This window comes from Chanodichthys erythropterus, chromosome 24, assembly GCF_024489055.1.
Source record: "Chanodichthys erythropterus isolate Z2021 chromosome 24, ASM2448905v1, whole genome shotgun sequence".
NCBI lineage: Eukaryota > Metazoa > Chordata > Actinopteri > Cypriniformes > Xenocyprididae > Chanodichthys > Chanodichthys erythropterus.
The window spans coordinates 30,453,611-30,466,370 of record NC_090244.1 but is presented as its reverse complement, the minus strand read 5'-3'; the positions used below and the strand labels follow the sequence as shown (position 1 = coordinate 30,466,370).

Below are 12,760 nucleotides of genomic sequence, written 5' to 3'. Positions count from 1 at the left end.
TTCAGAAATCATTCTATTATGCTGATTTGCTGCTCAAGAAACATTTATGATTATTATCAATATTAAAAGTGGTTCCCTTTCAAAGTGGAACTTCACCGCTGTGTCTCGGTGTTGACGGTATGGGGAACCCCATCAGCGTGACTGGTGTCTGAGGCAAAGGTAAACAAATGTGCCACAGTAGTCATTGGTAGAATGCAGTCTATGATGTCACATGTAGAATGCCAGTGAGTATAAATATCAGCTTTTTTGTTTCAGGATTTGCTTGTTTGTATGCATAAGATAAGAGTCTGTTGGAGCGTGTTCAACTCTCGAGGGAGCTGTTGCATTCTCGGTAAGAATCTTTCTCCTCGATGCTTTGATCTCACACTCTGAACTCTTGGGTCTCCTGATGAGGTAGTTGTAAGAAGATTATAGAGCTGGGGTCTCAATCAGCAGCTTTCAGGAGATATATCCCTCTCTGGGGGTCCGTGAGGGCTGAAGGTTACACCATTATGGTTGATGCAGGGTGAACGGAGTTGTGCAGGGCAGTATAGATTCCCTCTACTTCATCTACCTCCCTCCCAAATACTGTTGGGTTTTGAAGTAGGAATGTATGCTCTCCTTTGGATGGGTACTCTACTATAGCTCTGGTTCAACAATACTCATAGGTAGAGGAAATTTGCCTGCGGGACAACCGTCCTTATCTGTCGCATACTGTGGTCTAGTGCTAAAAGATAAAGATGAAGTGCTAGCTATACTGGGAGTTAGGTATAGTGCCTTGACTCAAGGCAGTGTATGATCTGCTCTTTAGTTACATTGAAGACCCTATGCCCCTTGGGCTTTACAGCCTGGGTGATAAGAGTTATGTCCTGCTCTCGTTTGCCTCCCTTTCCTGAGTAAGGGTAAGGATGCATGCTTCCCCTTGGATGAGTGGCAATAGCAATTACTGAGGTTGTTAGCACTTTACATGCTCCCTTTGGTAGGCTGCTCAAGTACCCTTTAGGGAGCTACGATGGGCAATTCACAAGAGTCCCTCTGTTTCATTTACCTCCCACCCAAACTGTTGTTGGGTCTTGAAGAATGGATATTCTCCCCTTTGGTGGGGTGCCTCTATAGGGATGATCCATGTTACAAACTGATGAGTAGAGGTGGCTCACTGATGGCATCCCTCCTTATCATTGTAGCATTCTATCATTTATTCATAGAGTCCTGAAGAAGTGCCTTTACTGTCAGGGTATGAGATATTCTCCCCTGATCACTCTAGGATCATTAAAATGGAGTAGAAGCTCCCCTGCAGTAGGCTGCTCCCTAAGAGCCTTGTCAAATATTGCTAAGCTATGCCTGACATGGCTGAGGCTATGTTGGGTATTTTCCCCTTAGAGCTCTGCTCTTGGGGCCGTATAAGGCTAAGGTATGTCCCACAGGGAGGAGGAAGGTCTAACAGCTGGGACTTCCCTTCTTGTAGAGCATAGAAGCTTGGGGATCCTTCCTAGTATTGCGGGGTATTGGCTTAGGGAGTAGTGCCACTATATGAGTCACATGGGATGGGGTTGAAATGCTTCTGACATCAGCTGGGTAATCAATAGTGTCAATTTACGTTATGCCCACTTTGTTTGTGCATATTCACAGCCTAGTGAGACAGGCATTCCCTCAGCATGGTGTAGTAAGTATTGGTTCCCCATAGCGTCATTACCAAAATGCAGCATTGAGGTTCCATTTTGAAAGAGAACCTTTTAAGTTACGACTGTAACCCTGGTTCCCTGAGAAGGGGAATGAGACCCCTTTTCCACCAAGGTAGTTTGAGTGCTGGTTCAGAGCCAGAGCCTAGTTTCAAATCAGTTTTTTGTCTTTCAACACCCAAACACCAGTTCTGAACCAGGAAAAGTGGTTTGTAAGTAGCACCCAAACATTGCTGGTCTAGAAGTAAGAACCGTTTGCATCAGGGGCTGGGTTACCATGACCAACAAGATGAACAGAAACTTGTGACTGCCATTTTTGAAATAGCTGATAATTGAGCTAATAGCAGCTCAATTGTAATCTCAGTTTATACAAATTATGGCAAGCTTCACCATGTTTGGATGCCAATGTAGGTTCACATGAGCATCAATAGTAATGCAACATCTGCCATTGTTGATGGAAGGCTTGTTCGAGATGCATTGGCGCTTTGCAGACCGATCAGTATATGACCTATATTAAAGTACAGTGAGAGCATATGACTCCTTATGCTTTTGAATCGCTTTCATGGTACTTTGATGTCATACATGGATCGGGCTGCGAGAAGCCGATGCATCTCAAACAAGCCTGTTGTATTTGGGGTTGGCACTGCTGTGAGACATATACAGTGACAAAAGACCTGGCTCTTTGGTGGCTCTCCAGCCTGTGGAAAGGCAAACAAGTTGTTAGATGGCTCGTCAGTCGAACCGAATTCGAACCGGTAATAGCACTAGCTTTGAACTAGCAACCAGTTCATGCTGGTGGAAAAGGGGTATGAGACGCTACTTCTATGGCACCTGCCTATCTCCTTTAGACAAAATGATAACATGTAACTCAGGAACCCTTTTATACTTGCAGGTGCTCTGTGTGTGACGTCATGGACTGCTGTCTGCCATTGATTATTAATGTTTGTTCACACGTGTTTCAGACACGGGTCACACTGATGGCGTTCCCCATCGCATCGATACCAAGACCCAGCGTATTGTTCCCCTTCTCAGGGAACCAGGGTTACAGTCATAACAGGAGATGTTTTCAACACTGTAACACATCTTTTCAGACTTTTTATTCTTTACTGTCACTTTTGACTTTTGATCAGTTTAATGCATCCTTTCTGACTCTACGTATTCATTGCTGACCTCAAACTGTTGAATGTTAGTTTATATTGTAAATGCCCAGTGAAGAGATGTACATGATGCATGGTGCCCACTACCACAGTGAACAGCAACAAATACATTAACAATACCCAGTGTTCCTAAGATCATATTCTATTGAAAAGTGTATTTTTACCTGTCTGGATCTCCTGGAATAAAAGACAGAAGCTGATATTCCAGAGGCAGTTGATGCTTCATCACTTTCGTCAGCCATGTTGAATTTATGTTGTCGTAAATAAAGAACACAACGACATATAAAGAGCAAAGTCATATAGAGTGATGGGTAAGGGTCAAAGGTCATCGCCCGTGGTGGTTTGGATGGTTAAAATGGTAAAGATCTCTAGTGGACACCATGCATCAGAGGGTTACATGAAATTATGATGTCTATCTGTGCTATTCATGACATTCATGACATGCTATTCTATCTGTGGTATTCATGACAAAATATTCATATTCACATGCGAGACTGAATATGAATATTGAATTTCAAATGGGGGTAACACTTTACATTAAGGTTTCATTTATTAGCATTATTTAATAGCAATTACCAATGCTTTTACAGCATTTATTCGTCTTAGTCTATGCTAATTTCAACATTTACTACTGCAAAATCAAACACTGTATCAACAGTTAATGAACATGAACAAATATTAAATAACTGCATCTCTATTAATAACATGAAGGTTAAGAAATGCTGTTAGCTAATGCATGAACTAATGTTAACAAATAAGACTTTATGGTAAAGTGTTACCCAGAGGTGGGGTCAGATGTATGGATTCATAGGAAACACAAGCCTTACCATTAAAAGCATCATGATGAGGTTTGTCATGTATGCAGGGAATCTGTCTCTACATGTCAGCTTCTCTTTCTCTGGCTAAAGAACAAAAGATCAATAAAACATGTCAGAAAGACACTGAAGCACAAAACATATTGAGCTACGCTGCAAAAAAAAAAAAATGTTCTTCCTCAGTATTTTTGCTTTTTTTGCAGTACAAATATCTAAACATTTTTAAAGGGGACCTATAATGCCCCTTTCACAAGATGTAATATAAGTCTCTGGTGTCCCCAGAATGTGTCTGTGAAGTTTCAGCTTAAAATACCCCACAGATCATTTATTATAGCTTGTCAAATTTGGGTGTGAGCAAAAACACAGCGTTTTTGTGTGTGTCTCTTTAAATGCAAATGAGCTGCTGCTCCCGCCCCCTTTCCAGAAGAGGGCGGGGCTTTAACAGCTCAACAACAACAAAGCTGGAGAATCTCACGCAGCCAAAATGAGGAAAGTGTTCAGCCTTACATTGTTCAAACCGGAGTCGACACTGATGGAGAGACTCAGGAAGAAGTTACAACTTTTAGACGTTTCTGAATGGTTAGTGGATAAATTGATGTAGTTGTTGTGGAGTTGATCAACTCATCCACTAGCATGTGTCGTCATGTTCATCTTTTGTGTTGAATTGACCCTCGTTTGTGAAGCAGTCCGGCGTAAAATGACGGCATGTCAACAACACTCGACTACAACAACTCTTCCTCTTCTCTAAAGCAGCCCAACATGGCCCCGCCCCCTTTGATGAGTGTTCTCGGGGGCGGGGTTTATGTAAATTTTGGGATTGGGATGTCACTAACCCAGGAAGAAGCTCGTTGTAGTCCCTACCAGCCGTTTGTTGTAGTCCTTAAACAGAGATTTCTGTAAAAGAAAATATCTCTCTTTGCATTGAACTTTGAGCGTCGTAACTTTGCAGATGTTGTTTATGATCAAACAGCAACATTACACACTGACTAAAGTTAAAAAAAGTCAAATCATAATCAACCACTCCTTTAAAGATAATTTTACTGGAGAAGAAAAAGTCTTGTTTACTAAAAAAAATAACCAAAATTGAGTGACTTTGTGCTTAAAACAAAACAAATGAATATCTGGCAATGGGTTCAGAATTAATTAATTCTATTTTTTCTGACCCCACTGGCAGATACTTGTTCTTGTTTTCAGCAAAAAAAATTTTTTGCTTCTCTAGTAAATCTTTTTTGATTTAAGAATGTTTACATATTTGTGCTGGAAAACAAGACAGTGATACTGAGGAAGAACACCATTTCTTTCAGTGTACACATCAGAGAGGAGTATTTTTAGTGCTGGCAAGGTCAGGTATCTTATTTTAATCTAGTAATTCTATGGTTATAAATATTTAATCAAAATCTATAACTATTAAATAATTTAAATAATAGATGTACTTGCAAACATTAAAGGCTACTGCACATATTTCCTTTCATTTCGGCAGTACATACTGTTTCAAAGCAGCTTCACAGAAATGCTATAGAGCAGCGCAAACATATTCATAACAAAATCACCTTCTGTGATTTGTGGTCTTTCTTCAACGTTTTTTGCATGACTCTGAATTCATATTCGGCTCGCGGGTGATCCTGACATAAGCAAATGACAAAATATATGAAAAATTGACACAAAACCATTGCGAAAGAAAGAAAGAAAGAAAGAAAGAAAGAAAGAAAGAAAGAAAGAAAGAAAGAAAGAAGTGAATTCTTTCTGTATGGTTTTCTTCAGGTGAGTGTTTCTGAGAGCCTTCAGCACTGTAAGAAAGCGCATGCTAGAAATCCTGCGAAAGATTGGTTAGGAAAGTTATGAGTGGAGGATAAAGGGAAAACAGTCAGAGATGATGTGGAGAGATTTTAACATGTTCAAACCTTTAGTGCTTCCTACACACACACACACACCGGGGGAAGAAGAGGATGACAACATTAAATGACAGACTAGAGAAATGAGCTGCAGTGATCATGTGACTGTGTGTGTGGTCATGTGTTCAGACCTCCTCGTCCTCATAGCCGGTGAGATCCCACTCGTAGTTGAGGCGCATCTGTCTCCTCTTCCAGTGCTCCATGAAGAACGCCGCTGAAACACACACACACACGCCAGCATTAATCACACTGACACCAGGAAATGAACTCCATCACACACCTGAGGAACTGCTGCTAAATGTAGCAGGAAATTATCAAATATTAACATTTCAATTATAAAGGTGACTAATAATGATGAGAGCAGCTAAATCAGTCTGAGTGTGCAGCAGACTTTCACACATTGCCGAATTAATGGATGAGAATTCAAATGATCGAACACAGACGCTTCAGTTTTCCATCCATACAAGAGCTCAAATAAAGAACAACGAAGATTTCTGCCCACGGCTCTCGAGGAGCTGTTCCTCCAGGCCTTCGGTGTACTTTAAAACCTTCGCTGATACTCGTATCTTTGTATTCAAAGAGCAGCAGCTGTCATGTCTCTCTTCCAAACAGATGGAAGCGCACTAAATCTGGTGTGTGAACTTCTGCCCTCCTAACAGAGCCGAAGTCACGACTTCCTGTCCAAATCCCACAGCACACGACACTGAGCAGAGCAGAGAAACCTCACAGAAACGAGCAGGTCTGCCTACAGTCACACAGACACACGGATGATAAACCCACCAGACGAGAGATGTTTAGTTTAAAATGGTGAGATATAGCGACGCACACTGAGAGAACGGCTCTAGATTCTCCAACAAACACACATTCACAAAATAGTTGCTAAATTGAGCTACTCCAGATTGCACTTGTAAGGCAATATACTAAACTGTGTCTTGAAGACAGAAAATGATCATTTAAGACACTTGTAAACAGCTAATATTCAGCATACATTGGTTAGTTTTGACCCTTGAATGTGTGTTTTTTTGTTTTTTGTTTTTTTGGAGGGACGATCCAAGCCTGCTGATATAACAGTCCAACAGCACAGCGATGCTTCACTGTTACAGACCGAGCGCTCAAGCGCTTTCATTTCAGTGTAACGCTTGATTCTGCTTTTCTGGCTAAGTTTGGGACTCTTTGCATTGGCAAAGCAAAAACAGACAAGTTGGTAAACACATTTTGGTTACACTTTATTTTAACTCTTTACCCGCCAGTGTTTTTTAAAAAAAGTTACTAGTCAGCGCCAGCATTTTTGATAATTTTCAGAAAACTTTGTTGTATGAATATCTGAACCATTTTATTCTAGCTTTATGCATTCTGCATTCTTGAATTCTTGAAAATCATGTTTTTGTCAAAGACTTAATCCAGATGGGATTCAAAACACAGATGGAGTAGATCATCAATACCTCAAAGCGTCACAGTCCTATAGCTCGTCCTGGGTCGACATTTCATTCAGTAACGTTACGCAGTTTTGATTTAAGCAATGCTTCTATCACTCGATTCTGCTTCTTCTTCTCCTGTGTTTTGATCGGGAGATTCTGTTCTCTTTCAGAAGATGTGTAATAGTGCCTCCTACTGTATAACAGTGAAAACATGGATTGACGGGAAAGAGTTAAGGTGTCCTTGTCACAGTGTTTACCATTACACAATCAAGTACTGAGTATTATTAATGAACAACATTATGGTTTAGTTGCTTAGTTGTTATGGATAATTTACTGTTATTTACTGGAGGAAGTACATGTGACATGTAACAAGCACACTGTACACTCTTATAAAAAAGGTTCAATGCGGTTCTATATAACTCTATTGTTCTCGACTTGATTTTAAAGAACTCTTTAAGCCAAAAAGGGTTCTACATATGGAGAAATGTCTTAACTGACAGCATAATACTTTCATTTTTAATGGGTTATTTCCATCTTTTTTCTAGAGATAAAATAATTTTTACAAGCTGCTTAATTCATAAAATGTAATTAAACAAAAATTAATTAAAACAAAATTAATGAATAATAACTAAATCCATAAAATTATCCCATAAAAGGCTCTAAATATAAAGCACCTGACAAGCAATTTTCTTCTAAGGGGCCATTTACATGATGCCATTTTCAACTAAAAACGGAAAACTTTTTATGCGTTTTGGCCATTCATTTACATGATAATGGCGTTTTAGTGGCCTGAAAAATCAAACTTTTGAAACTGGGTTTCATAGTTTTAAAAAAAGGTACAATTATCATCTCTGTGTTAACTGCAAAAAAGCAAATCTGTGAAAACGTGTGTATTACGTGTTTAGTCTATCCAGTTTATGTTTCAGAGAGTTTTCTGTGAATGTGCGAGACTTTATTAGCTGATAGGAAAATAATCTCATTATATCAAATAATCTCAGAATATCAAAGTGCAGTAAACTGTAAAAATAAGGTGGACAGACATGCGCGAGGCGAGTGCTCTGTAAAAGAATGCATATGCGCAATCGTTTGCGCAGATTGGTGTGAACAGAGATAGTTTTAATAATGTTGTCACCTGTACAAAGAAAAACTTTTACATTTTTAGTACATCGTTGTCATGTAAACATACCCTAAGGGTGTAAAATAAAGTGTTAAAAAATTTGGTAAAAGTTTGGCCTATTATAGTTTGACAAAAGTTTTCATTTTGCACATTATTGTCAACTAAAATTATTTTATATTTCAGTCAGACTGAAATGGACTAAGATGACAATGAAATATTGACTAAAATTAAAGGATTTCTTTGTCAAAAACAAATAAAAGTACAAATCAGTGTTTTATTTAAATCGTCAGAGCTGTTTTCTTGGCCAATGATGAGAAATTATGGAGAATAATGTTATGATCAGGCATATATTGAGATATATACAGCACAGATTGGGTGTCTTTAACTTCTATGTGCTTAAATTAAATTTGGTAACATTATTTAGTAGCACTTTATTTTACAGTCCTGCTCTGCATGTACATATTATCTACTTATTATAGCAATTACAATAACTGGGTGATAACTAGGGACTAACCCCGAACCTACCGCTAAACCACACCTTAACCCCAAGTTACCCAGTAGTATCTTAGTTCACTGTTAGTGAATGTACTGTAAACTTCAGCACAACCCTTTTGGCACATGCATTTAAAGGACATCGCTGACTGTCTTTCAACCCTGAATCACCTGCACCTACCCGTATACAATCCTCAGTAGGTGCAAAAGTAAATCAGGCAAGAATGTGCAGGACAGCATGTGTGTGAGTCCAAACAAACAGGAGCAGAAATGAGGAAGGCCTGATCTCACCCCACAGTGCCATGAAGATGGAGAAGAAGACGGTGGTGGGGTTATCAAACAGATGGCTGGCCCGGGCCGTCCCACACGCGATGCTCAGGTTCCAGTAACTGCACACGCGGTCACACAGCGGACACATGGTGATGTTCTTCCGCTGGTCACAGATTTCCATACTGCCAAACAGAAAAAAAGGCTTGCGTAGAGCTACTAATGTAACTACCCCACAACCCTGTTACCTTTGTGCTGTTTTTACATACTTCTCTTCATTTTCTGAAGGTTAATCAATTCCTATCTCCCGTTCTGTCTTCACTCTCATGGACAAACACTATAAAGCATAATTTTAAATTAAACTAAAATTAAACTATTTTATAGCTATTAAACTATTTTAGGTGTAGTTTCTGGATAAAAGCCGCAGGATCAGCTCCAGCAGGCTCTTTTCAGGCTGTCATAATATCCTGACAGTGACAAACTCCAGAGGGACTTTCAGACAGATGTTTGGTTTTATATGCTCTTTCTCAGAGTATGAACTTCCTCTTGAGCAGTTTGAGGGTTTAAGCTCAGGATGGGGGGCTCGCACTTTATTACCCAACAGTGTTTTTTGGCGTCACAAAGCAAGACTGTTCAGAAACTGTTATGCAACTGTGCTTAACTGAGACATGAGTTAAAAGTAGTTCCAGTTATTAAAATAGAACTTGTCAAAGATGTTATGGAGAATACACTGTTAATTTTTACCCAGACTGCTGGGTTCGGTCATTTTGGTGAGTTATTTTAAAAAGTGTTGGGTAATGTTGGGTTCCTAGATAAATGTAATTGTTTAGCAATATACAATGCTGGGTAGTAACTGATTACATGTAATGTGGATTGCGTAATCAGATATATATAGTGCTGGGTAGAGCTAAATCCTATCATACTAAAATAAGGTGAACCAATTTACTTCTGAAATCTAACATTTGTAATTTTCTGATTGAGAGTAATAATGAAAATGCAATGATAACACTGCTTTGTTTTACAGTTATTAACAACAAACACATATGAGATTGTGTCTCGCACTTGGTGTCCACTGACCTGGGAATGTCATCATCAACAGTAACACATCCATAGAGGAACACAATGACGCCTACTAAGGAAGCAGGGATCAGCATTTGGGTATAAACCCCAAGCCAAGCGAAGTAGAGGCCGATCTTCTCCCCGAAGTACTTCCTGTCAGATAAGCGAGAGATTACTAATGAACCTGCAGCTCTGAAAGAGCAGTTTGAGAGTTTGAGATGTACCTGATCAAGCCGATGGGCTGGTACTTGTAGAAGACACTGTAGCTGGCCCACTCTTCGTACAGCAGCTGGAATACAGGCAGAAACATCATGACAGGCCTCACACACAGAACTCGTCTTCACAATCAAATGAGACCGTCGGCTTTTCGACTGCTTGCTGCGGCAAGCAGGGCGGGGCCGAGAGCCATGGGAACGGAGCGAGGGCAGTAGTGCGAGTGTTGATGAGCGTCACCTGCATGACACATCGGTCTTGAGCCACACAGAGGAGCTCCAGAAGGGTAAAAGGAGGAGTGACAACAATGAAGGATGAGAGAGAACAAGTCCTGGACGTTACATTGTGTTTTGTTTATGTTTGTGAAGCAGTCGTCCATGAGTGGCTGCCACTTTACTTTCATTCTGTTGTTTGTTTATTTTATGATTAAAGTTACATTGATCGGTTCCTGTCTCCTTCTTCCTTGAACTTTAAACATGGTGGGTCTCCAAACTCTTAAAAATAAAAGTTTTTATTTGCATCAATGGTTCCATGAAGAACCATCAACATCCATGGAATCTTTCTTTTGCACAGAAAGTTCTTATATTCTGAAAATGTTCTTCACACTAAGAAAAAATAGTTCTTTTAAGAAATGATCACTGGTTTTCTTTAGGAAACCGAAATGGTTCTTCAGTGGCATCACCTTTTGGAGACTTTATTTTTAGGAGTGCAGGACCAGGATTAAAAACCTGATAGATATGGTGACGGATGAATTGTTTATTAAGTTCTGCACATGTGGCTTCCTCAAGCTGATGACACATTAGCTACATTTACCTGCACTCAAATCATCTATTAGTGATGGGATTGATGGCTCAATTGGACTGAAAAGACACCTCAATCCGACTGAGCTCGATCCCAGTGACATTTCAAGAAGATTGAAAGCACTGCTGACGTTATTGCAGTGGCTCTCTTGACCGACTCACTGCCCATACGTTTAAGTTTTGTTCGGAATACGTGTAATGCACATATAAAAGAATATGTTAATCAGATTGCAACATTTAAATAAAGGGTTCAAATAAACAGAGCATTCAGAATCTGAAATTGGTTTGGTTTCATTTCAATTGGTGAAAATTAGTGCATGCAACCTATGTTTGGCTCAACCCATGCTGTTAGCCACAACTATGCTGTTATCAGGGTGTTGTGCTGTGTTTGATTTTGGTCAGTATCCTGATTTATAAAGAGATCAGCTTTAGTTTCTTCCAAATGGTTTGGGTTTTTTCCACAGACATGATGTAATTAACTTCATTCTACCGTTCCAGTGACTGCTGGTTTCTCTCGATGAGACACTGTCAGTCAGTGTGAAGTTCTTGTCTGTTTGCTTAATTGCACAAATCCATTTACTCCTGTTAAAAGTCTCAATCCTTTTTCACATTCACACAGAAGACACTACACACATCTAGAGGTACAGACGGCACTGAAACTCACCTTCCTGTCATTTGGCTCAGCGTTTTCCCCTTCGACATCACCCTGTTAGTAAAGAAAATAATCATATTTAACAGATCTGAAAAAGCCCATACATTTACCCACCCATAGACCCTCCCCTCAAAGAAGTGGTAGAAAGTGGACAAAAGAGACAGATTAAAACCAGGCATAAACAGGAATGTCTTCCTCGTCTACTTGTGATCCGATTGCATCTTAATGCCAGGTGGAAACAGAGCCCTATAGATCCATCCAGTGCTACTAATGTGCATCCATTAATCAAACAACTCTGTCACTACAATAATGCAACTGTTGATCAGCTCTGTACATATAGCTTAAGATCCACAGAAACAGCAGTAGTGACGGATACTCACATCATGTAGTGGATAGGCAGCCAGATAAACGCCGCTCCCAAGCAAGCTAGTTATTCCTGAACGACATGTCAAAAGGATTATTCCATCAAGTACAGGTCAATGGTGCAAATTAACTGGGTACCAAAGTGTATGGAGCACTGAAACTTATGTACAAACAAAACAAAAACTGTATAGACAAAGTAGCAACTTACCCATGCTAAATTTGGCTTTTGTGCACTTGGTTCGCTTCAAAACTTCACATACCTAAAACAATACACATTATCAACCTCAAAACATTCAAATGAGAAAATATTAGGGGTGGGAATCGGAGGGTACCTCACGATACGATACGATCACGATAAATGGCTCACGATAACGATAATATCGCGAGTCAGCGATTCTGCTATAATCGATATATCGCTAGACAATCCTATAATGATACATCGCGATATTGGTCTTAACATGAAAACAAAATGCACGTGAAAAGGTTAAGTGCAGGTTAACGGATAAATCCGAACTTATATGTACATTTAATAGAGTTCACATCACCGAAAGCAAGAAATATGAGGTGCATTTTATTGACCATCAGTTAATTTCAAAATCAAAGACTGCAATAGGAGAGACCGGCAACAGCACTGGTATAAGGTCTCATTACTTTTAATGAAGATAATTGTGTGTTATGCGTCTGCGACTTACTTTCACTTTCATATGCGGCAGTTTGCGCGTCAGCTTGCTGAAGAGATCTGCGGTGATGTGTGATGCAGTAGCATTGTCATATCTGACTCTCACATGTTTCAGTTTTAGTATCTTTGGGAGAAGTAAAATTTACATATGTAGTTTCAACAACCAGATGTATTTAGA

At 39.6% G+C, this 12,760-nt stretch overlaps 1 protein-coding gene across 3 annotated transcripts in view; it reads right to left on the bottom strand.

Moving 5' to 3' along the window:
* The window catches only part of LOC137014865 (anoctamin-1), a 53,393-nt gene that overhangs the window by 13,226 nt on the left and 27,407 nt on the right, over nt 1-12,760 (bottom strand). For all 3 annotated transcript variants that reach the window (XM_067379376.1, XM_067379375.1, XM_067379377.1), the window contains 9 exons: nt 12,112-12,163; nt 11,921-11,976; nt 11,553-11,594; nt 10,100-10,164; nt 9,894-10,028; nt 8,841-9,001; nt 5,654-5,736; nt 5,181-5,252; nt 3,643-3,717 (listed from right to left, as the gene is read on the bottom strand). In XM_067379376.1, coding sequence (XP_067235477.1) covers nt 3,643-3,717; nt 5,181-5,252; nt 5,654-5,736; nt 8,841-9,001; nt 9,894-10,028; nt 10,100-10,164; nt 11,553-11,594; nt 11,921-11,976; nt 12,112-12,163 — 741 coding nt within the window. The remainder of the gene's footprint in view (nt 1-3,642; nt 3,718-5,180; nt 5,253-5,653; nt 5,737-8,840; nt 9,002-9,893; nt 10,029-10,099; nt 10,165-11,552; nt 11,595-11,920; nt 11,977-12,111; nt 12,164-12,760) is intronic.